Below are 27,330 nucleotides of genomic sequence, written 5' to 3'. Positions count from 1 at the left end.
TGACTCCGCTCCCTGCGCTCTGGGCATCGCGCATGCGCACTCGAGCGGTTAGTGCAGTTTGCGAGCTTTTTGACAGGAACGGAAGGTGAGTGACGGGCACCGGGCTGATGTTATAGAGGGAGCGCCCCGTGTCTTTGTGTTACACGTAATTTGATGTTTGGCGGAGGCTGACGGTATATTCTAGCACACAGCTACGGTATATGTAGGCGCTCAGAACGCTATACAGAGACAAGGGGAGCTCGGTTGTTGTATAAAGGGGTCATGCTGGGTGGCACCGGTTGGTATACGGGGCTTGGCACCTATCGGTAATGAGGGCAGGGCGCCCTAGAGGTGTTATAGAGAGGGAGAATCGTGCTGTTACAGACAGAACTTGGGTTTTTCTGCAGGGTAATCTCAGGCATCGCTGTTATATGGAGAGCAGCCGACTTTAATACAATAGGAAATATGTGTGAGGGCCTGAGCCGTGGGTGCTTTTATATAAGGGTGTATATGACCGGTAAGAGAAGAGGGTCTGTCCTTTGTATGATGACGATGTACATGGCAGGCAGGGGTGCTATACAGAGAGAAGGGAGTCTGTAGTCTTATGTACCAGTATTACTGGTGGAGGTGTGATGTTATACAGAGGGAAGCGAGTGTGGGGAAGGCATGGTGTTATACAGAGGGAGGCGAGTGTGTGGGAGACATGGTGTTATACAGAGGGAAGCGAGCGTGATGGAGGCACGGTGTTATACAGAGGGAAGCGAGCGTGATGGAGGCACGGTGTTATACAAAGGGAAGCGAGCGTGGAGGAGGTATGGTGTTATACAAAGGGAAGCGAGCGTGGAGGAGGTATGGTGTTATACAGAGGGAAGCTAGCGTGGAGGAGGTATGGTGTTATACAGAGGGAAGCTAGCGTGGAGGAGGCATGATGCTATACAGAGGGAAGCGAACGTAGGGGAGGCACTGTGTTATACAGAGGGAAGCGAGTGTGGGGGAGGCCTGGTGTTATACAGAGGGAAGCAAGCGCGGGGGAGGCACTGTGTTATACAGAGGGAAGTGAGCGTGGTGGAAGGAGGAGAGCCTGACCTTTAGAATACTACCGCACAGGCATGTGTATGGCGGGTGTGAAGAGGGTGTTATACACAGAAAGGTTGAAAGCTGTGTTATGGTATTGGGGGGTATTTATCCTTGATGAATGTTCTTATACAGAGGCAAACAGATGTTGGAGTGTAAGATGCTGGTGGCTGCAGGACATGGTACGCAGGTGCAGGCGAGGGCTTTTATAAGGGTCTATAATAGAGAGCAGTTAGCAATAGAGAGCAGATTAGATCGAGTAGCAGAAAGTATTAAGAGAAAGTTGCGTAGAGTGCGGGTGATTCATGCGCCCGACACATGTGCAGCGCGCGGCCGTCTCTTCTCCATGCGCCGGGTGGGTCGTGTACGAGCTGCTGCCGGCTTCACGGGTGAACCCAGAGGGGGGACGAGGTGCGCAGAGATGAGGGACACTGCTGTTTTTACAAAATACTTTCCCCCTAAAAAAAGGAAACGCGAAGGAGTTTAACGCCAAATTCTTTCATTCAGCTGCTGGCGTGGCAGAGCGTTACAGTAATGTGTAATTAACCAAATGACGTTGCTTTTTATAGCTCAAAGATGACATTTTGGTGGCTATTGCCCTGGCAACCCGGCATGTTCTTTAACCGGCCGCACTGCATGATTAGAAGGATTTTTATTATTAAACACGCGGAGGGCATGGAACGCGGCATCCGCCGTATCACAAAACAGAGAGGACTCAGCTCTATGTCAGCAATCCTGGCCGGTGTCCATTATATGCATATAGCTGAGCACAAAGCTTTTCTTTCCGTTTCCATGGAAACAACCTATGAACTAATTGCTTTTGTCACATGACACTTAATCATTCCCTTTAAAAAAAAAAAAAAAAGAAACCAAACGAAACCAAAGTGTAATTATACTCGACTAAAGAGTTCTCTCCGGGGAAGCTTTGGACGTTCACCAAGTCTTTTAAAGTTACGCTTTATCTATGGAGCGCGTGGAGATTCCATATATTACTTAAAAACGTTACGACATAACCAGTAGAAAAAGTTTTGGGTCACTTAGGAAATTTCTGGCTGTAACATAATTGCAAAAGCCTTTTCGAACGATCAATTAGCCTTTTAACCTTGGATCAGCGAACACAACGTGCCATTGGAACACAGGAGTGATGGGAGTGATAAAGGGCCATTGGAACACAGGAGTGATGGGAGTGATAAAGGGCCATTGGAACACAGGAGTGATGGGAGTGATAAAGGGCCATTGGAACACAGGAGTGATGGGAGTGATAAAGGGCCATTGGAACACAGGAGTGATGGGAGTGATAAAGGGCCATTGGAACACAGGAGTGATGGGAGTGATAAAGGCCTCTGTACGCCTATAAAGATATTCCATCAAAAATCAGCCGTTTCCAGCTACAATAGTCATTTATAACATTAACCCTATCTGCGCTGGATTTCTGATCCATTTCATGTTATTTTAATGGACAAAATGCACTTTTCTTAAAAAAAAACTAGGGTATTTCTAAGTGACCCCAAGCTTTTGAATGGTAGAGTGACTGTATATACACGTCACATATAATAATAGGTTTGGTGTGATTTATATAACGAGAGAAAAGAGCAATCAAAACGTGATACAAAAAACAAAATAAAGAACCCAGAATTAGGACTATTTTATGTGGTATAAACATGTCGAGTTGTTTCCACTCTGCCCAATTTATACAAACTGTAGTATTGATTGATGATTGATGGATTATTGGCGAGATGATCTCTGTTCACTTATTATTTAGATACTTTGATCTGCATTTTTATAATAGCATCAGAAAAAATAAAATCATCAAGAAGCTCCCAAAACTCCTGTGTTGATGTGAAACGAGGTTCAATGGGTTATTTTGGCCTTAAATTTCCTATTAAAAGGTAACTTTACCTTTTTGACCCTGATTGCGATCTTTATTTCCCTGAATCAGCATCCTCTCCCGTGTTTAAATTAATCATTGTAACCGTGTACGTCCGATAAAACGGCAACCGATCCTTTAATTGCCGGAACCGGAGAATTCATTGAGAACATTAGTTGCGCTGGCGGTGAATTCCGCCCCGGGGCTGACCTTGTGTCTCCGCGCCGATTGCTCTCTATCACACTTCTTAGTATTGTCACTGAATGGTACATCGTTATCTCCACTTTAGATAGATTTCCCAGTAACTGGAATAGCGCCTTTAACTTTTTTCTGTTTGAACCGGTTTTGTTTCGGCGGGGGAGGGTGGAGAGGCGCCCATAAGTCCACAGCATAGTTCGGGTCTTGCTTAATAAATACAAGAAGCCAGGAGCAGTGGGATGCACCCTCAAAATACTTGGGGTATTTTCTTTTAAACAAACTGAGGTAATCATCTTAGAGAGACATGGCTGAGCGCGTTTGTGTATTTTTTTAAAATGTTTTTATTTAAATTTTTTGTATTTATTTGTATTTTTTTTGTATATTTATCAGAAACAAGACAAGAGGCAGCGCCACCAAAATCATACATATTCAATTTTTTTTTATTTAATAAAAAAATTAAATACAAAAAAATACAAAAAATGTGTATTTAATTTTTTATTAAATAAAAAAAATTGAATAGGTATGATTTTGGTGGCAATGCCTCTTGCCTTGTTTCTGATAAATATACAAAAAAAATACAAATAAATTAAAAAAAATAATAAAATAAAAAAAAAATACACAAACACACTCAGCCATGTCTCTCTAAGATGATTACCTCAGTTTGTTTAAAAAAAATACCCCAAGTATCTTGGGAAGGGAGAGTAGAAATTATACATTTTGCACAGAAAAGAGAGAGAGAAAGGGAAGAAATCCTTGAGACTCTTAGGCAGAATATTTCCGAGCATTGGCCGCTATTTTCTGTATAACGTCGTTGGAATTGTTATAAAGAGTTTGGATGTAGTCCCCCGGGTCTCCGTACGCAGCGGTCCCTCCCGGCGGATCTCACGTGAACGCTCTCTTAGGTTGCTTAGTATCTGAGGGTTTATTGACAGAGGCTGCTTTGACCTTTGGTGTTTTAAATACTTTGTATTATATTTACAGCAGTCGGTAAGTCTGCGAGCCGGTCCCTCTCTCTACACAGTGTATGGGTTTGTCAGTTAGAGTTCCGACAGACCATTGAATGCAGGGATTGTAAGAAGCGCCGCGGAAATTGCTGGCCCTATATAAATAAAAGCTAATAATAATTAATAATAAAATAGCTGGGTAAACCTGTACCCTGCCCCCCGATTTGTTTTCTGGAAGGAAGACATCGCACCATTTGATAAGCTATACGGATTACGTTGGTGGAACATCCATCGCCGAGCTGCTGCAGAGAGGAATCGGTTTTAGGTCTTTGTTCGCTGAACGTGGGGAAGAATGCGTTAGAATGTACAATAAGTTATAAGCACAGAAAAATGTAACGCTGTCTAGTAAGAGGATTAGTGCCGGGAGCGTTCAGCCTCATGGAATCGTCTCAGTTGGACCCAATTTCCTGATCTGTATTTGCTGAATTTGTGGCTCTTGCAGCCCAGTTGGTTGAGCAACAAATATATCGAGCGCCAACTTCGTTCGCTTCACGGACAAAGAGCAGCCCGGAAAATCGTGAGACCAAGGAATGTGTTTTCACAAAACAGAAAATTAATTAAAAGGGACAGTTTATTTATTTATTTTTACAAAACAAGACAATAGACTTGCATCAAAGCAAAAGTAATATGTAGCGGTTAAATAACGTCTCAAAGTAATTTTACAAAAAACAAACAAGCAGACAAAGCGTGATGTTTCTACGATTCAATCAGACTTCCTAGCACTCTTTGGGATGGACTAAATAGACATACGATTCCAGTCGCCCAAATATCTTCATATTTCTTTAGGTTACCGATACACGTATAATATCCTTTTTTCCATTATTTTTTGTGAGCTTCCTTGGTTCTTTATTTGCAACCAGGTGATTAAAAATGTACAGTTTATTGATCCAGGCTCCCTCCCACAAAAAAAAGCATATTAGAGAACTTTTTGGGTACTTTAATATGCATTCTTCAAAAAGAAAAACAAATGACTTGAGGTAGAAGCTGCAGCCCCGCAGCTGTCCTCTCCTCCGAGCCTCCTTGTAGCATTCAACCAGTAGAAGGACATTCGTTGCATTGAAGGCAGTAGCGGCACGTTCCATGCATAGACGTAGGGTCTTAACGGACCCCTCAGAAGATGCTGCAACAAGTATATCACGTGCAAGGAGATACACATCTCCTGCCCGGAAACTAGCCGGGAGGAGAGGGAAGGGGCAACTTAATTGGGGGGGGGGTGTAATTCTGCAGAATCCCTCATGAATTTGCAAAGAGGAAACCACAAAATCTAGCATTGAATACATTATGGTGGATATGACGGCTGGAGAGCCCCTTTAACATTTAACACCAGAGGGCTATATTATGACGGGCTCTTCGGCCTGTAAAGTATCTATGGTTGAAGGGACACACCAGCCATCGTATGCACGTTAATACATATGATAGCCAGGTGGTCCCCTTAATTTGTCATGTAATTCCCTTGCAAATGCATTGGAGGGGATTCTGCAGAATGCCTTCGTATAAATGTGTACCCCTTCCCAGCCCTCTTTCAGGCGAAATTCTCACTCCGCGAGGGTACAGCGCATCTTAAAGCATTCCTAGTGGTTCAAAACATGGGTACTGCAGCCTTGGAGCTTCAGCTTCTCCTAAAGGCAAGTACTTTATCATGCATTCTTTGTTGGTAGGGCTGTCCTGAGACACTGGTAGGTCCATTTATAGCAGTTGGATTGAGCTATACATTATCCCATACATTACTATACATTACCCCGGAGCCACCGCGGCACAAATTCCCCCCCGGGTAAAACCTCAATAACGCGCCGGGATTCTATCAGCGAGAGAACAGAAAGCGGCTACTCCAGGTCTTTCCAGAGCGCGGCCTAAAAGTTCTGGGCCGTTCTAAAAATTGAATATCCCGACGTAGATGCGACGGCAAACAAATCTGTAGATAAACAGCGAGGCTTTTAAAACCTACACAAAGCTCCGGTCATTTCAGAGGCTTATCCAGCACAAGCTCATAACGCTGGCATCGCTCCAGGTCCGCTCTGTGCTGACGTGGAGCCGGCTCTGAACGGACGCGCTTTTTACTGTGTATAGTAAATACACAGCTTTATTTGAGATTACCCAAGACGGGAGTTTTGTAATATTTTTCGTGGTGTTGATAGAATGCGAACCCCTTGCCGTGCATTTTTATAGGGTGTGTTGTCCTTGTGAATATATAGAGCTTATAAAGAGCTTATCTTGATGAAAGTTCCCATATAAACATTTTAATACATAGGTTTATTATATACGTTGCATTTATTTTATACTTACGAGCTTTTTATTGACCGGCATTTGCTGCTATAGGCCCTCGCATTAAGGAAAAAAATGTCAGTTGTCACTCGACATACCGATAGAAGTCACAGCAGCCAATCACATCTGTGCTAGATAACCGTGCTAAGACTGCAGGCATGTGATTGGTTGTTCTTGAACACATTGGATTTCCATAGCTCATTTGCCATTGGCCAGAATGGGAGTTCTACTGAGCATGTGCAAGAATCATACTAAAGTATGCTCCCTGCTTTCTGTGGAGGCGGTTAGGAAGGGGTTAAACGAGATACCTCTAATAACTTCATTCCTGCATCGATTTGCTTGCAGTTAAATGCACCGGAATCCACGCAAACCCGGCTCCAAAATGTATTTAACACGGAAACAGGGCTAGTTTAAGTCACGTGAAGCACAAAGCTAAGCTATTAACCTGCAAAATGATTCAAAGAATGTAAAAGTATGGAAAGAATGCGGCAAATCATCCGTCTGCATAGAGATTAAGATTAATAACAGATTACAGATTTTTGTTCCCTTCGTATTTCTGTACATTGGGACCTAATTAAAATTGCTGGCATTAGGGGGATTTCCTGCAGAAATACAGCTTTAGGGAAATTAACCCCCACCTAGACGTCTCACAAGACAGGTTAATTCACCCTACTGGCCTACCCCATTGAAGATATACGGAGAGTGCTTTAACTAGAACCCCTAGGACGTTCACAGAGCAAGCGCTGGTTAGTATACCACGAGCCAAACATATAGCCTGCCTGGCAAACAGCAGCGACCAGGGAAAGGAGCAAATGCATCGTCCCTACTCACTCGCACCCTTCCCTGACCAAATACATGGGAGGGGGGCTCTGACGAATCCCCACATGCATTTTAAAGGGAACACCACATGCACATAAAGAGTCCACGCAGCTATCATATGGATTAGAGTGCACATATTCACTGGAGTGTCCCTTTAACCTAACCCTCCAGTCATTAGAAAACAGAAAATGACTAGATTGTAAGCTCTTTTGTTAAGCTCACCTGTTGTTTCTGTACGTCATCTTGTTATGTTACATACTAATTGTTACGTCCTGTCTACACTTTGTACAGCGCTGCGGAATCTGATGGCGCTATATAAAACAGTAAATAATTTATAGTATAGAGATCCCATAAAGGATCACTGAAATAATCCTTGTACCCCTGCTGGCAGGAAGTGGAACTGCAGGCAATAAAAAAAGTAGTAGCCTCATGTCAGCCTCCCTGCTGATCAGCGCAGCCCTTTTCTTCCCCGGAGTATTTTTGTGTGCGCTCGCTGGTTTCAGTACGTCTGCCGTTCATTGCTTTTACTCCTGGCCCGGGGAATGTGTGAATATAACATTACCCCAAACAATGGAGCTTGACCCCCCCCCAGTGCTATTATTAGCCTATTAACATGGCTTCTATTTCCAACGAGATCTCAATGCTCTTACCAGCCCTTCTATTTTAAATGTAACGCCAGCGCCGGTGCCAGCTCCCCCAAGTTAAGCGAGACGTTGGCAGCGCCTGTGCCAGGCATAGTGCGACGGACGCCGCTTATCTTCATAAATAACCACCGGTCAAACTGAAGGGACTTCAGAGCAGCACCAGCAGCTGGATTATCACGATGATTCGAATGCGCCCCCGAGTGAGTGTAAATCATTAATGTCCACGCTATGTAAAGCTATTCTGCTTTAACCTTAAAGACCTATTTATTAAGGATCCTTTCAAAAATAGGTTCACGTGGAAGGAAAGCAGCCTCATGTTACAGCGTCTTATGAGCAGGCACTTATTGACTGTGTTGACAGTCTGGTAGGATACTTCTCCTTGTTATTGATATATGTCTGTTTATTCGCTCTCTGTCGTCCTTCATGGTATTTAGTATACATAGATGTGTATATATATTCAAATAATTGGTTGCTTTCATCAGCCAAGACCAAGATGGGTATTTTTCCATTTCTTTTAGTTAAGAGAATTGATATTAAAGTATTTTAAGTGGCTCAGAAGCTAAGGGGAGAAAATAGTCGATTGGCATGACCTCGGACGGATTGTCGGTGGCTACCAAGTTAACTTTATTTTCTCCTGGGTTTAGTTTTTAAAATTGCTTAATAAAGCGACTCAAATGTTTCAAAAAGTAGTTACCTTAATGTCTGATGAGTTATTATTACTGTTATTATTACTATAATTATTGAGTCGGCGCTTGTAGCATTCTGATTTGTAAATGCTTATTACGGGGTTACGTAGCAGGTATGTTCCCGTTTTTAGTTTGCTTTGATAACACAAAAGTAGTAATGAGTGACTCAACTGCCTTATTGATTCGACCGGATTTATTCAATACCGTAAGAAACTAGTTAAAAGGTGGTGTACTGATCAGATAAAATGGAGCCCACAAGTGATCTCACAAGGTGTTCTCTCCCCATAGTGATGAAACCATTCTCTCTTTTTTTTTTTTCCTATGCAGAACCAAAGAACCTGTTTGAAAATGACAACTTCTTGGAGCGATCGACTCCAAAACGCAGCCGATATTCCAGCGAATATGGACGGTCTTGCAATGAAGAAATATCGGCGCGAGGCTTATCACAGGTGAGACTAAGTGAAACTAAGCAGAAGACGAGTCTCAAAGTCCGGTCGTACGCCGGGGTTTCATTGTATTCCCAGCTGAAGGGACAGGGAGTGCTAAGGGCCATTCTTTCAATCGCAAAAATCAATAAAAGTGCCAGATATGGATCTTAAAGGAAACACATAATTTTAAAAAAAATCTTCTAGTGTGTTTTTTTACTGTCGATAAATATTAATCGGAAAAGGACATATCTGGTTCCGAGTAGATCCGAAGAACCCCTTTTCCTTTGAACTGCTGTGTTCAGCCATATATATATATATATTTGCGGGGGGGGCTTTCACTAAGCTGTGAGTTTGCAGGTGAGAGTAAGTGTTCAGCTTACCGACCTTCCTATACACGGTAAAGCGCCAACCTGTGATGAGGTGAGCCGGCCCTGTATAATGCCCGGTTACTTCTGCAACGTGACATTTCAGAACTGTAACTAATTTAATTACACATTATACAGGGCCAGCAGAAGCTCTCTGGGGTTGGCACTTAAATAATATATAGTGGAGCCTGTTTATGGTGCTTGCATGAGTTATCTGTGTGTTGCAGAGTAAGTTGCTTTGTTATCTCTCCATTGTGTACATTGTATTCATTGTGTACATTGTGTACTGTAGGTAGGGTTTTCCTTTGTTGCATGAGACAAATGGTTGATTCTGTAAATGTCAGCATGTTAGTGCCCCCCCACCCCAAGAACTGTAGGATTAAATCCTGTCAGAACGAAGATATAAAACCTTTCCTTATAGAGAAAGAAACCGATCCAAGATTTATTTCACTCTTCTCTTGTTTTAGTCGTTGATTGCATCACAGCGATAACTGTTCCGTGTCTAGCTTTGTTATAGAGAAGCCTATGGCAGTCCCTTAATGTCAAGGTGTAGCTTTGTAACACGTCGGTAAAAGTTAAAGAAAAGAAAAAAATAATTGTCATAGGGGTTCCTTAATGAGGCACACCAACATCTTCATTATGCATTTGGAAGGGCCGACCCCTATGGATTTATCCTGGAATAAAGGCTGAGCTGTCCCTAGCTCCATCTGTGAAGCCTGGCTTGGTCCGTTTAGTCCAGATGCTTTCAACAGTCAATTTTTTTTGTCCCTTTACCGAAAATTCTTCATTTTGACGGCCGCCTGGCTCTCTGTCTTGCGTCTGTACAATACCAGCGTTTCTTCTTTGCAACGTCCTCAAAATAAGTAAATTGTTCTTCCACATGTTTAGTATAATTTAGATTCCGTTTGAGAAGCAGACATAAAGCTCTCTTCAGTAAATGCTGGGTTCTCAGGCATCGCATTTTAGTTTGTTTTTAGTTAGTGGATCGTACCAAGTTCCGTTTCTGTCAGAAAAGACACAGCGCCCCTCGCCTTTGCCAGCATTTATCGGTTTATCTGTATCAAGTGCGTTGATATCTACAGGGTGCCACCGGGTGCGATGCTGGCCGCGGCTATGAAGGGCATGCTCTCTAGTGTTGTGTGTATGGGTGGACCCTGTGTACTTACAGGGGTTAATTCACTCAATCCCCGACCTGCTTACTTTACATCTTCCCACTTTTCTTCAACGCTTCTTTTTTAACGCTTAAAGATGCTTATTGGACGAAATTTCCTCGTGTCACACAGCCTACATTCATTAGCTTTTGTTATTTTGTACTTTTTTTTTTTTTTTGGTTATGTTCACTGGTTTATGCAAACATCTCCTACAGCTCGGAGGAAAACAGTATAAAGGGTAAAGCCGTGTTACAACCTTTAATATTGAGCAGCTCTTCCCCGGGCTTCGATCTTTCTGCCAGTGAGTACGTTAGAAAATATGGGCCCTTTCTGGGAGTGTCCGACCTCTGTGTCACTATACGAGTATCCACAAAAACAGGTTACGGAACCGTGAGTAATGCCATTATATTAATATGAGGACGTCAAATAGGTCCACCCTTGCGTTGAGCTGTCTTGCCATAAAGCGTTGTTCTTCCAAGAGATATAAGAGAGTTCCTCGCTCTGGAACAAAGCGATTGTGAATTTGCACTAGCGTCGCCGATTGGATACAAGTGTCACCGAAGAGCGAGGCGCGAGCCAGCCTTGGGTAGCCTTCAACTATTTGGGTCCATTCCATCATGGATCAGCCTGAACCCTACGTGACGTACGTGGACAACAATGACCTTGAAGCATCACAGAGGTACTCTGTTGTATTTATATCTTGTGGGGGCCGTCGGCAGCTGGGACGCAATATATTTTTGGCTTGATGGCGTTTTGTTTGCCATGGCAAACGCGTGGATGTGCGGTACTTTCTGTTCCAGATCCTTTGCCATTCTATGATTCTACAGTCAGTTGAAACATTTCCTTAAAAATAGTGTTTTTTTATCATCATTCAGGTATTCCAGTGAGCTTTTATGTATTTTGGCCATTGAGTGTTTTTTTTATACAATAGGTTTCATCATGTTTTGTGTCGAATACGGTTATGGTTTTTTACTTGTAACGCCACAGACTATGATATATTTCCCTGGGCAAAACATGCAGGTTATTTACATATAGATGATCGGGGTGTTTCCGGGAAACATATGGTGTGTTTCATACTTTGGTTAATGATATACTTGTTCATGGCTCGTGCTGGAATAGTATTAATGACCTACCACGTAATGGAATCTCAGTCATGTGACCGTTAGAGTAATTACACCCCATTTTCCTGTTATTAGTTGGGAAGTGGAGTTAAAGCCAGAAATGTGACTTGCCAGTAATTATGAAATGCCGCCTAGAATAAATGATGGCTTACTCACCGGGGATGCCGCGCACTTTGCTCTCGCCACACGTAATATAATGAAACGATTCACCGCAAACTACAGTAATATGCGTTACAGTTAATGAATTGGGTAATGAAATGTTATATATATATAAATATATATATATATATATATATATATATATATAACAATTGATCTTTAAGAAACGATTATGTCACAGCTAGATATGTCCTAGATTTCCATAAAAAAAACAAAGTGACCCCAAACTTTTGAATGATAGTGTGTGTCCATATTAAGCTTATATATATATATCTTTTTTATCTTGGAAAGGTGTTTTTTAAGTTGCATTAATAAAAACTATAGTTTTGAGAGTTTATAACATTTTTGACGTGACGCTGATGCCTTTGGATTGTGTGTAACAATTGGGTCTTCAGCAGCACCCCCTTATAATTAAATATACTTAAATATAGAATATATGGTGGGTGAAGGACAGCCCTTCTGGGGTTATTGAATATAAATACCATCATCATTAGCCAGACTCTAATCGAGATGGATGGTGTTCAGTGCTGGCTAAACCTCTGAATCTCAGGGCTGGACCGATGATGACGAGGTGGGTCTGGCACTTTAAGGCCAGCAGCCACCTAACAGCTAGATACGCGCTGCCACACAATGTGCTTTTATGCTCGCGTAGCATGTGGCTACCAGCATGGACTGGTGAGGGTATAGTCGGATATACATCTCGCGGCCTCGTATGACCCTAGCAGCTGTGCTGGCCTCCAGGATCTCCAGGATGAACATTTTACTGTCCATGTGACGTAAATAAAAGCATCCCGGTTTGTGTCCATCAGCGGATTGTCCTTTACGGACACAGAATCGATGGTATACAATACATTGCACATGAAGTCAGTGATAAAAGAGACCACAATGCCCAGCACTGGGGGTCTCTGTCATCTGCTTCACATTCGGATATCCATAGGACGTAAAACATCTAAGCCTCTATTTTTAAGGACGTTATTATTTGCATAGATTATACGATGATGGAAATATAAATGGTTGAAGCGATGCAGGCTGGCGATGTATACGTGCCCGTTCAAGGTGCCGCTAATTTGTTCTCACTGGATATTCCAGAGTTGGACATTCGCTGTTAATTAAGCATTTGATACTTGGTGGAAATATCCTTCTTCAAGGACACAATATCCCAAGAGCCGGTCGCAATGCTAAAGTCCTACGCAGGCTGTAAATAAGGTCATCATAACCCGATCATCTCACATACACGTCATTTCTTTTCTTATCCTTTAGGGTCTTTGTGAACAGAAGTCTAGCCATGGAAAAGATCAAGTGCTTTGGATTCGATATGGATTATACACTCGCTGGTGAGTACGGAAAGAATCCCGGAATACAGAGAGAGGGCGCGCGGCTCGGGAGCCTATTTATACTTTTACATGCTAGCCCACTTTTCTTTGAATCTTTTTGTTCGGGTAAAGTTGAGCCGGAGGACAGTTTTAGTTAAAAAGCTACGGATCTGGGATTCGTTTCCAACCGACAGGCACGCCTTGGCACTGTTTGTTCCAAAAGTTTTCAGAGGAAACGTTGCCAATTCAGTATTATGCATTAGCTTGTTTAACCCCTTCATGACAAAGCCCGTACATGTACGGGCTCACAATACATTGTTTTTAAGGGGTTTAAGAACAACCCATTGTCCCTTAAGGGGTTAAAACCGAGCAGCTTTTGGAGCGGGGATAAGTATAACTGTGTGATGGAGTGTGGCTGATACTTTATGGCAATGCTAATGGAGTCCATTCCTCCATAGACTTTCATTAATCAGAGTGTCCGGCTCGGTGATTAAGACTGAGCCATTCAATTGTTTACCACATGCAGTATGAAGAGAAGTCGGGTGTTTGTCTAGTAGATCGGGTTAAGATAGCAGAGCGAGGACTCATACAAATGGCTACCATGCAGCTGCGTGACAACATTATATGGGCAAAAACTTAGAGGTTCCGGTCTTTCAGATGCCGTCGGTTACGTGGTACGTTTAGTTGGCAACTCGGATCCATAAGAGCAGCTCAGAGTGTCTACATTTAACATTCATCGAAAAGATAGGCTTTCTTAAGGTGGGGTAAATAAAACCCACGGATACGGCAGCAAATGATATGTTCTTGTTGTGCTGTATCACGCTTGTTAAAGGGTCACCGAGGGTGTTCTAACCCCCCCCCCAACCTGCATCTCACTTTAAGCCCCTGGAAGGTGTCTGTCCCAGTAATCCCGTATGAAGTTACTTCGGCCCACTTAAGCTCCTCTAAGTTCACGGTTCAGCGGCATTCATCACATTAGGGAGATGGTCTGCGGCTGAGTTGACAGCAGGGGGGGTATTGGATTGCCGCCGTTTGGAAACGGTAGACCGGCAGGGCTGAAAATGAGCTGCCCGTCATGTGCGTGTTTACTCGTAAACAAGACACATGGCCCCGTGACCCTGCGTGATCGGTAATCGTACACAAAATAAACACGGTTATCCTGACATTTCTGTGTTTCACGGATTCGGAACCAGGAAGCCTCCGCAGACGGGTGTTCCGCTTCAGGTAGTTTCCACTGTGTAGCAATAAGCAGTTGCTACATTACGTTACACAAGAGACGTCTTGCAATGCCGCCCCTGTTATTGGCACAGCAAGCGATGCGGTCATGTTTAGAAGCCACTTTAGTCTCAAGATTAGTTTCATTTCATCAGAACTGACTTTTTCCTCCCCGGAACTCTCATCTCCCGCGCTTAACCTTTACACTAAAGATTTGCTAAACAGTTCTGCCTAGAAGCAATCGCAAAATCACAGGTAGTCTTCAGAAATCCAAGCTTCCAGCAGCCAATCAGCGGCAAGAATAGCTGGATCGTGGAGGAGGAGGGCAGCTGCAGCAGCAGGGCAGCCTCTTCTGCTTTCCTTTTTATTTTTGAAGAATGCGTGAAGAACTCGCGGAGGGTTCCGGTTACTCGCAGAGTTCTTTAATGTAAATTCTTCTATGGCAGGGAGACAGGGACGCTAATCCGTTCCCCAAAATATCACGACCTTGTGCTCTGTAACCGGATCCCTTCAGGGCCGAACTACATGATTGCACGTTAAAAGTAAACAAAGTATATAATTATGACACGAGTACTTCCTCTGCATCACAGCGCTATTTATAAAACCACACGCTGACACAATACTGTATCGGTTATTAACCATTTGCGGGCCATGGTGCTCGTTTCGAGTGGCATTCCGTGGCAGGTTGGTTGTTTTGCAGAGGTTTAGCGTTTTGATTCGTAAGACTTGTTTTCTTCCTTTCTGTTCCCTTCCCCTCCGGTGTCAGACAGAGGACCTCGTGTACTCGCAGCCGCTGAACGGTCTGACATCCAAAAATAATAGAGTCCTGTGATTCTTGGCCACTTGCCGGATTTCAAAACCGTTTATTTGCACTCGCTGCGGGGAAGAGCATTAAGAAAATCTGAGATCTGTATGAGGAGGCAGTAATACATGCGTCGGGAGCGTCCTTCGCTGACATGTATTGGAGGCTGACATAGACCGGGGGGTTCCAGGTTCATGTACTGGGCTACCCCGGCACCTCCACTCCCTTCACCATTTCCCACTCATACTTAAGCAGCTTTATAAAAACATATTTTCAATAATATTTTAATCTGGTTTGAAGCTTATGATTCATCTACCAGCATATATACCCGCGATAACATGACGTGCCTGCCCATCCCCCTCTCTCCTATATGTCATATCCACACGTGTGTCCTCCTCTATCCCTGACCTGTCCTACACCTCATATCCACACGTGTGTCCTCCTGTATCCCTGACCTGTCCTACACGTCATATCCACACATGTGTCCCCCTATGTCCTCGACCTGTCCTACACCTCATATCCACACGTGTGTCCCTATGTCCTCGACCTGTCCTACACCTCATATCCATATGAATCTCCTCCTTCATGCTCCTTCTCTCTCCTACACTATAAATCCACACGTGTGTCCCCCCTATGCCCCTGGTCTCTCCCACTCCTCATATTCACATGGGTCTCCTACATGCCGGCGCCTCACCGCTGCCACCAATTCCATGGACTTCAGAGAGAGAGCGTGCGCTCCACTTTCCTGAGTGATGGCTCGGCTAGAAGCGATTCTTACTAAATTGTGAATATTAAATGACAGAAAATAGTATAACACAACCTCCAGTGTTTTTATGCTCGGCTGATTAATGCCGGGTGGATGGTAGGCAGCTCAGCAAGAAGGCCAGCAGATAGAAATCTTCTCCGTGAAACAAAGTCAGAATATCCCCCGCTATTTAAATAGTGAATCATTTTCATGTCTTTTAATTGCTTTTTTGATGTTTTCCAGTTTACAAATCTCCGGAGTATGAATCGCTTGGCTTTGACCTGACCGTCGAAAGGCTGGTGTCCATCGGGTACCCTCAGGAGCTGCTCAGTTTCGTCTACGATCCCACGTTCCCCACCAGGTGAGGAGGCGATTGCGTTCGTACGGCCGGGCTTCCCTTTATTGTGTTACTTATCGGTAATGTGTTGGCATGATTTAGGGCTCACAGACGGTTTAGTTCCGAAGCCCTAAATGTTTCTGCCGTTACAGCAGAGAAAGTGGCCACACAGGTATTTTTATGTTCGTGTTTGTGAATTTTCACGTTTTTTTCCCCCGAATAATTCTCGGCCTCTTTTTCATATCACGCTTCCATTTTCTCTAGGGGTCTTGTTTTTGACACTACCTACGGGAACCTCCTAAAAGTCGATGCCTACGGCAATATCCTCGTCTGTGCGCATGGATTTAACTTCATGAGAGGGTAAGTGAAAATATCCATATATTAAAAAAAACACCCCAAATCTCGTTTAATACTATATTTAGCTGGATTTTGCGATGATGTCATAGTAGAGCTTTGAGGGTTATTACTTATTTATAACCACGAAGTAGGCAATTTTAATAAACTGTGATATCTTCTTAAGAACGTTCTCTCATCTCAGCAGGGCGCACGGTTAATGAGTCCGTGTGATTATAATGTTCTAGGAGAGATCTCTTAATCAAATGATTAGCCGCTATTTTAGGAAACCACTTTTAGTCACGTGAATGACGGTTTCAAGAAGTATTCCTCCAAAAAATAAGCAGTTATTTGCAAAGTACAGTTCCCAAAGGCCGCCATGCCTAGAAAATTGCCTTTAAAGGTGCCGTCCCACCTACTCTGCTGAAATTAACATTTTTGTAACTAAACACAGCATCAGAAACATCGTTCCCAGTACAGCCGAATGCTCAATGATTGAAGGAAAGAGGATTATCATCTTAACATCACAGAGTCAATAGTGTTTTGTCCTGGTGGAACAGCACCTTTAAATCAGTTCATTAATGAAGGATTGAGCATTATCAGGTAGCCACAAAGAATAATTATTTTTGGATCTTATTTATTTTTTTAATTTCTTAGTCTTTGAGATGCTTTTGTCTGGGAGCTCAGGGTAGGCTACCCGGAGTTCTCCATCTTCTGTGGCAGGAGTAGGGCTAGTCACATGTTGGATTGGGCTACCCCAGGGGCAGCTCTTCACCCGGAGAGGGGGCAGCTCTTCACCCGGAGACTACTGGCTAAACCTGAAGACCTCCCAGGAAGGCACGCATGGCGCACGGATGACTTTGGGAGATGTATGGAGGATAATACGCAGAGTCAAAATCCGCTAAGGCCCCGACATCTGCGCTTTGTATTTTTTTTTCCTATTAACCAAACAGTTGGGCCCCTATTATTGAGCGTCAGGCACAGCAGCTCGTAGAGAGAGGCTCTTTGTTTGGGGACAATGGCCGTGACTATTTACCTTGTCGGCTGCATTGTCTCCTGGCTGCGTATGGTCATAGGTGACTTCATCTGGCAGCATCAGCATTGCATCATATGCTTTTACGAGGTATCTTCTTTGTCGCGTTCTCGTTAGTCAGCAGCGTACGATGTGCTGTAAGTCACATATATATTTATTTATTTAATGACTGCCTTTTCCTCCCTCCAGCCAAGTATAATCTGCTTTAACCGGTTCCTCTGTACTCCAGACAGGCCGCTCCGAGCACTTAGAATGACAAGAAACGGCTTATTAAGATTTCTATGGTTCACGTTTTGTTTTGCAACACATCGGAGACACACTGATTAATCGAGAATGTTTTCTTGGCTCCGTCTCCGTACATAATTATACCCGTAATCCTAAAGGAAGTTACACCTTGTTTCTGAATTCAGGGCATGTTTAACTGCTTCGGTGCCAAAGAAGTGCTTTACAACGTCTTCTACACCCCTTCTACCCCCTACTGCACTCAAAAAGTTCAATCCGTAGGGGTTTGACATAGTTATCGCTGGTCTTTGCAGTTTTTTGTCTTTGGGGGTCAGCATCACTGTGTTTAAATGTATATAACACCCAAAAGCAATAAATCAACCCTTCTTTATTCCGCAGGCCAGACATAAGAGAACAATACCCAAATAAATTCATCCAGCGAGACGACACAGACCGGTTCTACATCCTCAACACCCTGTTCAACCTACCAGGTACCGGCGTCTCGTTACTTATCTCAGAAAGCTGGCCCCAGGAGGCTCCTTACACACCGCCATAGTGCCGATCCATCTATTAACTATGCGTTATTACACTATATATACACCAACTAGCAGGTATTCGTTTAGATTTATTCCACCGAAACACTTCATTAGATACAACCCAGATGCCGCAAAATATATTCAGAAATTGCTAAATACTGGCCAATGGATTTCAAGTATCAAAGCCCAATAATACAATAAGGGCTAAAAAAATCCATCTATTTCTGAAAAATACCATATGATGCTAAGTAGCACAAGAAATCGTCCTTCACGGCGCTCATTAAATAAAATATTAGGGCTTAATTGCTAAATGTGGTATTTCCGACCATCATTATGATTATGATGACGGCACCTCCTGTGAAAAACAGAGAAAGATTCAAAATACTGTAATATCTGACATGATTTTAATTAGCTAATTAATCTTATGACCCCATCATGCTTGCTGTTACAGAGACCTACCTGCTGGCGTGTCTGGTAGATTTCTTCACAAACTGTGACCGATACACAAGGTAAAAAACAATATATATTTGTGAACTATATTTTATATATTTATATATACATTTTGTGGCAAAAATTCCAAGTGGCAAAAACCAGTTACACTTCATTTTTAGAAAAGTATGAACTCCCACCCACTACAGTTTCCTTTTAAAAGAATCTATTAGGCCAACAGTCCATCTGAAAAAGAGATCTCTGAGGTCCCGTAACATTTGTAACTTTACATGTTTTATATTTTTAGCCTATAGAAGATAGACTCCCTTTGAAATGAAGCAGAGAATCAAAAGCAATGTCTGTTTCACTCGTGGCCCATAATGCATGATCTGAGACGTCAGAGGATTTCTCCGCCGTGTATAAAAAGTGTGAGCATTTCAAGTTTCACATTATTTTTATCGTGTTCTGTGTTTTTCTGCAGCTGTGAAAAGGGATTTAAAGATGGCGACCTCTTTATGTCTTTTCGGAGCATGTTCCAGGATGTCCGAGATGCTGTTGACTGGGTCCACTACAAGGTGATGCCGGGTTTTATGTACATATTGTAATCTGACTGGGGGGTGATACTAGATCTTCTGTTCTCACAGGGTATTTTGACCGTGTAAGCCCCCGTTGCTCATGGCAGTTTGCCCACAAGGTGACCCCGGCTCTCCGGCTCTCATGTTGTGATCATCATCTGACCATAAAGTGGTGGTAGATCTGGTCTATACTCTGTAGGCGATGCTGACTCTCCTGTTCTCACAGGGATTTTGGGAGGGTGTGAGGCAGGTCCCTCGTTCTTCTCGGCAGTTTGAAGATGCCGGTTCTCTGACAAGCTGCTGAAATTTTGTATTTTCTGTTTTCAGGGATCACTGAAAGAAAAAACATTAGAGAACCTGCCGAAGTATGTTGTTAAAGATGTAAGTTCCTAAAGTTTTTTATTTTTTCCAAAGCATTTTAATTTTCATCATAATCACACATTATTGTAGTATAATAATAATAATAATATTATACTGCGCTGTGCGTTCTATGTAAAGGCTTCTTCAGCTCTGTTAAAACCCGTGTACAATGCACCGGTCTGCATTCTATCCAGCGGGTTAGTGTGCCGAGGGCTCTCGCTCAATTCTGATCTCAGCCGTTTGGGGAGGATGCGCTGGCGGGGGGGACATCTGGCAGCCGCTGCTCCGGTTTCACTGAACTTTTGCTTCACTCGCCCCTGAAAAAAATGGGCAGGATTTCCTCTTTAATATTTTATGTTTCCTCCTTTGTCTCGCTGTCAAGGAGCAAATTGCAGCAAAAGCTGCACTTTCCTCTAGAAACTGATAAAACACCAAATATATATAAATATATGTGAAAATATTTCTCTGCTGATGCTCCTTATACATTTTAAGATTGAACCTCGCCAGCAGCACACTGCCCTGGCGAGGAGCCATCAAAGGGCTGAGGAGCCATCAAAGGGCTGAGTGGCCCTGCGGTTCTTCAGCAGTAAAAATGCTATTTTTTTTGGACCAGAATACATCTTTTAACGCTGTTCAAACAAATACATTGATCTTTGAGTTATTGTGGATTATCAGGATGTCACTTTGCTAATCCGCGTATATTATTAGTCTCCCTTTTAACCGGCGGAATCTCTTGTTTCTACAGCATAAGCTGCCTCTGCTGTTGAGTCGAATGTGCGAAGTCGGGAAGGTTTTCCTCGTCACGAACAGCGACTATAAATACACCGATGTAAGTGCTCATCAAATATTCAAGCTGCTGAAAACGTTGCCTGGGTACAGAATATGCCCCGGGGAGAGCCATCTCCTGCATTCTAGATACAACGTAACGTCCTCACTCCAGAGACACCAAGTCTTCTTTTATCTATAGCGAGACTTTAAATCAGGGAGTAATTTCTATATGTCATCTTATATACTTTCATAGGGCCGACAATGTTGGAAATAACTCTCTATATAGTAAAGATTTAAGGATAATGGGAAAAAAGCATTTTTTTTTTATCTGGCCTCTATTTTTCTTTTTTCCTTTCAAATTCACATTGTCTTCTATATGCCTATTAAAGCATACATCGTCCATAAATCAACATATTAATACATTAATCTAATATTTGGCATAGAAATAAACATTTTCAATCAACTACAATTTCTGGGGTGATTAATTCATTTTTAGGGAATATGTTGGTTATGAAAATAATGTTAATTCTTTTTTTGTATTCTAACGTGGACATTTTTTTTTGTTATTCTAGAAAATTATGACGTACCTCTTTGACTTTGCACACGGACCAAAGGTAATGCATGATAATTAAACGCAGAATCAGCATTTCCAGATAATGGCAAACTTGCAGAATACGGAAACCAGTTCTCTTGGTTTCATAAATCATTGTTCTCTTGTGGGTCCGACTCACACAAACGCACAGATTCACCGCGTAATAATTAAACACAAGAGAAATAACACACTAGCCACAACGAACTGAATATACATTAAGGGTTAGTATATGAAGCTCGGGCAGTCAGCTATTCTTTGATATTCATTAAAGGGACTTCCAACCCCACCGCTGATAAGACCCCCTGCGTGCGTTGGGCGCACCCATTGATTGGAGCGTGAATGTTCTCCTGACAGTGATTGGCAGCAACGAACCAATCACTGCATGGATTTTTTTTTTGCGCATTTAAGCGCCAACTAAGTACATATTTTTGGCGAGGCTTTAAGGATCAGGAGGCTGTCCCTTTAAAGTAACGACGTTTCGTATCATCAGTGTGACCTAAATCCTCGCACGGCGACTGAGCTAACGTGATTAGAGATTTCTGTGCTGCGTCCAGCGCCCGTCGTGACCGCCTCGGAGTTTGCGTGTTAGATCATGTGAGGACATGTGCAAAATTCTTTAAGAGGATCACAGGGTTGGACAGAATAGGCGTTTTGTGTGTTTATTATTTTTCACTTTTATTATTCACTTTTTCTGTTACAGCCTGGCAGCACACACCGGCCTTGGCAGTCCTATTTTGATTTGATTTTAGTCGATGCTCGTAAACCACTATTTTTTGGAGAAGGAACAGTACTGCGACAAGTGGATACTGTAAGTACCCTTCTGGAAGCCCCCTTTCTGTTGTCTGTTACCCCATGTAATATGCGGCCTGTTACTCTTTACTGGCGTTAGCAGCATGAAGCAAGAGTCCTGAAAAAGGGGTGCGTATTATACATTAGTAAACATTGTGCAGTGTTAACCCTACCTGTCCCTGCTGCCATTGGCAGCTTCATGGTAACTTTGCCCTCCCAAAAAGTCACCATCAATTTTCTGCTCCTCTAAGAATAATAATGAAACAAATCCACAGTGGCACCGACCTGGGGCTCGAAGCTGCTTCCGAGCCGGTCGCTGTCTGAAACACTCTGCAGCAGGTCAAACTGCTGATGATTTATAACATCACCCCTTAGGTAAAAAAACCACACACATACATTATTAAAAATACATCTTTTATTATTATTATTTTTACATTTTATATACCATAACTGCTTACTGTCTGATCAGTGGCATTTTAGGTCGCTGATTATTGATCGAATTCACCGGTCAATATCAGTGGCCTAAACTCCTCACTTACCATCGATCTGCTTTTGGTTACAGATTTTTTTTAACAATTTTAACCCCATAGATTGTTATCTGATTAATGATTAAAGAATCTTAAGGTCACTGATCACTTATCAGTCTCGCCCATCATTATAACCCCAAACAAATAAATGGCTGTTTTCCTTCCCTTTGCTGCCCCCTGCTGGTGACCTGCTGAACGGCAGGCTGTAAGAATTACTGTTGTTTGATGATAGATTATATATCTATGGATATGTGTTCATGTTTCAGACTTACACTTTTTTATTCATAGTATGCATGATTTTTCTTGTCTCCACAGAATACGGGGAAACTGAAGATCGGGACGTACACCGGCCCCTTACAGCACGGAATTGTCTATTCTGGCGGTGGGTATATGCTAACCAAAGTCTTTTCTATAGATAGACTTGTCTAATATTCTTTGTGCTAAGACCCTGTGATTGATCTGATTCTGGAACGGAAATAATACGCATCCGTATTCTATTCTGTTAAACCTCCCTGTTTCCTTTTACTGACTTATAATATGTCTATCTTTATAGGTTCGTCGGACATTATGTGTGATCTGCTTGGAGCAAAAGGCAAAGACATCCTGTATATCGGCGATCACATCTTTGGAGACATTCTGAAGTCCAAGAAGCGTCAGGGATGGAGAACATTCTTGGTGATCCCGGAGCTAGCGCAAGAGCTTCACGTCTGGACTGACAAAAGCTGTAAGCGATTCTAGTCCGTAGCGTTGTTAGGAACTGAGTAGAAATGGCATCAATTAATGTACATACACTACTATAAGAGCGAGGCGGTAATGCTATGATTTAATTTTAAAAAAAGCAAATTTGATAAAGTTAATGCCTTTGTTGGCTAACTATAGGATAATAGATTGCAAGCTTTTGAGGCTATGGCTCTTCTTCAGGTGTATTATGCTGACGAAGAGACCGGGATAGTTCAGTTAGCCAATAAATGATTAATCTTTACCAGATTTGCTCTTTTTCTCTCTACAGGTAAAACGTTACAAAAGTATATCCTGTATTTCAGAATTATCTTCATTGCTATTTAAGATGTTAATAAATGTGACGCGTAACAAACGGAAAGGTTTTTATTCAGGTCACCCACAGCTATAGAAAACCTAGAGGGGCCATTTTTGGCCATCTCACTTTCTCCTTGAGCATAGCAATGTCTGGACCTGAGCTCAGGTTCTCTCTGGCTCTGCCAGATCTTATATGGTCCTCATGGAACCACTCAGAGACCAGAACCTTTACCTCCTAGAACACAGGTGACTAAATTGACTTAACCATCCACTTGTGGTCAAGCAGGGATATTAATAAGATTTGCTCGTTTAAAATACCTTGCTATACACAGCATGTGGAACACTCGCCAACATTATAAAGGCACCATGAAACCCTATGATAACCCAATTATATACCATAGGACAGTGGTGTCCAACCTGCGGCCCTCCAGCTGCTGCAGGTCTACATTTCCCATACTCCTCTGCCAGGCCCTTAGCTGAAAGAGCATTATGGGAGATGTAGTCCTGCAGCAGCTGGAGGGCCGCAGGTTGGACACCCCTCTCATAGGATATAATGTATACTTTTGCAGTCCGTGCATTCATCGTGTAATACGGTACGATTAGATACATACCTGCGACGCGCTAGAATATATAAATACTTATCACCTGTTTACAATGAGATTATAATAATGACCAGGGAGCAGCGGCAGGCGGACAGTCACTGTGGCAGGGTGAGGGTTAAAATATTTATATTGTACAGGACATGTTTTCATGTCACCCAGAAGAATTTTAACCCTACATAGGATTACAGCATCACATGTGCATGAGGTGCTTCATCAAGGGTCCACAACCTTTTTTGCTGAGTGCCAAAAGTAAGATTTATATTTTCTTCCTCCCCTTCCCCGATCCTGTTTGAGTGCTGCTTCAGATGAAATGTCTTTTTTTTGTTTTTTTTTACCCAATATATATTTCTGTATTATATGCACATACTGTCCATCTCTTACTATTTGTTTCACAACTTCTTTAGCTTTATTTTTTTTTTGCTGTTTTCTTGGTATTTCGTCTCCGTTACCAGCGGCGTCTCCCCGACACTGTTTTATGTGCATTCGCATTGTAAGGTCCTTTTAACCCTTTGAGTCTGGGAGGGGATTCAGACTCGGGGCTAAAAAGCGTAATATCACAAAAATAAAACTCCTCTGTGGCAGTAAAGAGGGCTCAGATCAGACTCTGCTTTGTGATTATTTTGGGCAGATTGTCCCCCTTTTTGTCATTTCTGAATCACTCCCATCATTCCATTTTCTGTGTCGTAGACTTTTTTTCTCTGTCGTCTGTTTTCTTCTGCAGTTTTTGCTCATCAGGTCTTTTTCTCTTCTCCTAAAAGCTGTTCTCTGCTCTCACCTTCACGCTATGTTTTCTTTCGTTGAATCTAGCCCTGTTCGAGGAGCTCCAGAGCCTGGATATCTTCCTGTCAGAACTCTACAAGTGAGTAACTAAAACCAGCGCTGATGTTAAAGGGGAATCGTAACGGCTTCAACAATTACTGAATTCATTCGTTAAAACGAATTGTCAATCAGCGCAGTTGTTTTGGAGAAAAATAAGTTTACCTTGTGGAAGCTGAAATCGATGGCAGCCTGTGGCAGAGCCAGCATTTTCTCCTCGCCCAGCCTTACAAAGGCTCCCTGAACAAACCAACAACAGTCAGGAACATAACAGGGGAGAGATAACGTTACTATGGAGGAATAAGCATGCAGACAGTTAAGATCAGGCGTGAATGTAGGTTGGGGGCGATATGACATCATATTCCAACACTTCGTCTCGACAAACAGCGCTCTCTAAGAGATGTCTCTGTTTACTGGCCCGTTGGACAGCAGCATGTCAGGGAACAGGGTGATCGGCCCCTGGTCCGTAGGCACTGTTACATGTGTTTATTTAGTGTATAGATGTATCCATCAGTATGAAGTAACCTGAAATTTTCAAACATTTATTAAAAAGATACACATTGACCAACCAATCAGAATGCCGGATGCTCCATGAGAACAGGTTTATGCAAGAGGTGTGCTTTAAAAGCACAAATAGTTAATATTATTATAATATTATAATATAATATTCAAATAATCAACATTATTGGATACAAAATGTGCTGAGTGTGATGTGCGTGAAATCCCGTACGTTGTAATTTATAAACGAGTTCTCTAATAACATCGGTCGAGATTTCAGCCGGTTCCGTGTATTATTACATACATGTCCTAGGCGGCAGTCTATTAAGTAATGGGGAGTCTGCAGACCCGTATCAGAGAGGTCCCAACAAAGAGACGGTTACCAGACAGTCACCCGACTCACAACTCATTTACCTGCAGTCTAAGCTTTTATAAGAAGAAATCTGAGCGATTTGGGGAAGTTAAAATATGTTTAACATATATATCTATATATATCTATATATATATATTCTCTACTGGAGTCCCGGTCGCACTAACTTGTGTTGTCTGTCACTTGTAGACATCTGGACAGTAGCAGCAACGAACGGCCTGATATAAGTTCTATCCAGAGGCGCATTAAGGTAGGAGCGACTTCATTTTCCAGGTCTGGGGCAGTTGGGTGCTATTAGTATCGTGCACGTATAAAGGATAGTTATAGCCAGTGATCCCGGCTTAGGGGTCGCCATATCGTATCCCGGCACCCCATTCCTTAAAGTCTCACAGCACCTTATTATTGGACCAGAGGCGTCTACTGCAGAGACCCAAAGACAGTAGAGAGGGGAAAAACTCACTTAGGGAACTTATTTTTTTCCGTGAGTACTCTGGAAGCTTATTTGGAAGGGAATTGGTACAAAGGATATTTCATTAATTTGTGTTCTTTGTTAATCTCCATGCAGAAAGTCACCCATGACATGGATATGTGCTATGGGATGATGGGAAGCCTCTTCCGCAGCGGGTCTCGCCAGACTCTGTTCGCCAGTCAGGTGATGCGTTACGCCGACCTCTATGCCGCTTCTTTCATAAACCTCCTGTATTACCCGTTCAGCTACCTGTTCAGAGCTGCGCATGTACTGGTGAGTCCTTCACAACAACAGCAATGTTACTTAGCGAGTCCCCACTGCAAAAACTAAATTAAAAGCTGTTTGTTCAGACGAGATACTGAACAAGTTTCATTTCTGGCGTTACATATACATGTTTTATGTCACTTAGACCCGTGTGTACAACGTGTAGAGATAATCTTCAATGGCAGCATATATGGATATATAGGTTTCGGTAATACAGCCACCCCGCCAGATCCATGGGTTGGATGGGATGGGTTGGGTTGGATGGGATGGGTTGGGTTGGATGGGATGGGTTGGATTGAATGGGGTGGGTTGGATTGGGTTGGGTTGAATGGGATGGGTTGGGTTGAATGGGATGGGATGGGTTGGGTTGGATAGGATTGGGTTGGGTTGGATAGGATTGGGTTGGGTTGGATAGGATTGGGTTGGATAGGATTGGGTTGGGTTGAATGGGATGGGTTGGGTTGAATGGGTGGGCGAAGGACATATCTTTAGGGATTTAACTAAAATCTCAAGAGCTACCTCTTAAGACGGGCCTCACTTTTTCCAGTAGTTTGTATATTTTTGGTGGAATATGGGAATGTTTTCAATCTAGTTATGTGTCGTGTGTTCTAACACCCAGTGTACCGACTTATGCAGTCTGTTATGCTAAAGGCTAAGTGCTCTTTCCTTTCCTCCAGATGCCTCATGAATCCACCGTGGAGCACATCCACGTAGACATTAACGAAACCGAATCGCCGATGGCCACTCGCAACCGCAGCTCCCTCGATTTCAAGGATTCCGATTTCAAACAACGACACCACCTGACTCGCTCGATCAGCGAGATCAAACCACCCAACCTTTTCCCTCAGGCCCCGCAAGAAATTACACATTGCCACGACGAAGACGATGACGAGGAAGAAGAGGAAGAAGAGGAGGAGGAAGAATAAAATGGTTAAAAAGAAAA

The 27,330-nt window shown here is 42.8% G+C and overlaps 1 protein-coding gene across 3 annotated transcripts; it reads left to right on the top strand.

Annotated features, from left to right (window-relative positions):
* Window positions 1-27,330, top strand: NT5C2 (5'-nucleotidase, cytosolic II). 3 transcript variants are annotated; one of them, XM_053450395.1, is made up of 18 exons: window positions 1-85; window positions 8,861-8,982; window positions 13,018-13,091; window positions 16,076-16,193; window positions 16,434-16,529; window positions 18,157-18,248; window positions 18,745-18,802; window positions 19,204-19,297; window positions 19,625-19,678; window positions 20,403-20,486; window positions 20,998-21,039; window positions 21,718-21,825; window positions 22,649-22,715; window positions 22,887-23,057; window positions 24,778-24,829; window positions 25,844-25,904; window positions 26,220-26,396; window positions 27,065-27,330. In XM_053450395.1, exons 2-18 carry the CDS (start codon window positions 8,882-8,884, stop codon window positions 27,311-27,313), a joined length of 1,698 nt encoding a protein of 565 aa, XP_053306370.1. In that variant the 5' UTR covers window positions 1-85; window positions 8,861-8,881; the 3' UTR covers window positions 27,314-27,330. The 3 variants fall into 3 exon arrangements, with proteins under 3 accessions (XP_053306370.1, XP_053306371.1, XP_053306372.1); XM_053450396.1 differs by lacking the exons at window positions 1-85; window positions 8,861-8,982 and adding an exon at window positions 10,747-11,156; XM_053450397.1 differs by lacking the exons at window positions 1-85; window positions 8,861-8,982; window positions 13,018-13,091 and adding an exon at window positions 16,272-16,341 and having other exon boundaries at window positions 16,085-16,193.

This window comes from Spea bombifrons, chromosome 11 (assembly GCF_027358695.1).
Source record: "Spea bombifrons isolate aSpeBom1 chromosome 11, aSpeBom1.2.pri, whole genome shotgun sequence".
Lineage (NCBI taxonomy): Eukaryota > Metazoa > Chordata > Amphibia > Anura > Pelobatidae > Spea > Spea bombifrons.
Note: the sequence above shows the minus strand (reverse complement) of the source record. Positions and strands in the feature narration are given on the sequence as shown.

Excerpts from the sequence above, each read along its gene's own strand:
- NT5C2 (XM_053450395.1), top strand. The coding sequence starts at position 8,882 with ATGACAACTTCTTGGAGCGATCGACTCCAAAACGCAGCCGATATTCCA. Across the intron at positions 16,194-16,433 it reads GATCCCACGTTCCCCACCAG|GGGTCTTGTTTTTGACACTA; the intron begins GTGAGGAGGCGA and ends CATTTTCTCTAG. Across the intron at positions 21,040-21,717 it reads ACTTTGCACACGGACCAAAG|CCTGGCAGCACACACCGGCC; the intron begins GTAATGCATGAT and ends TTTCTGTTACAG.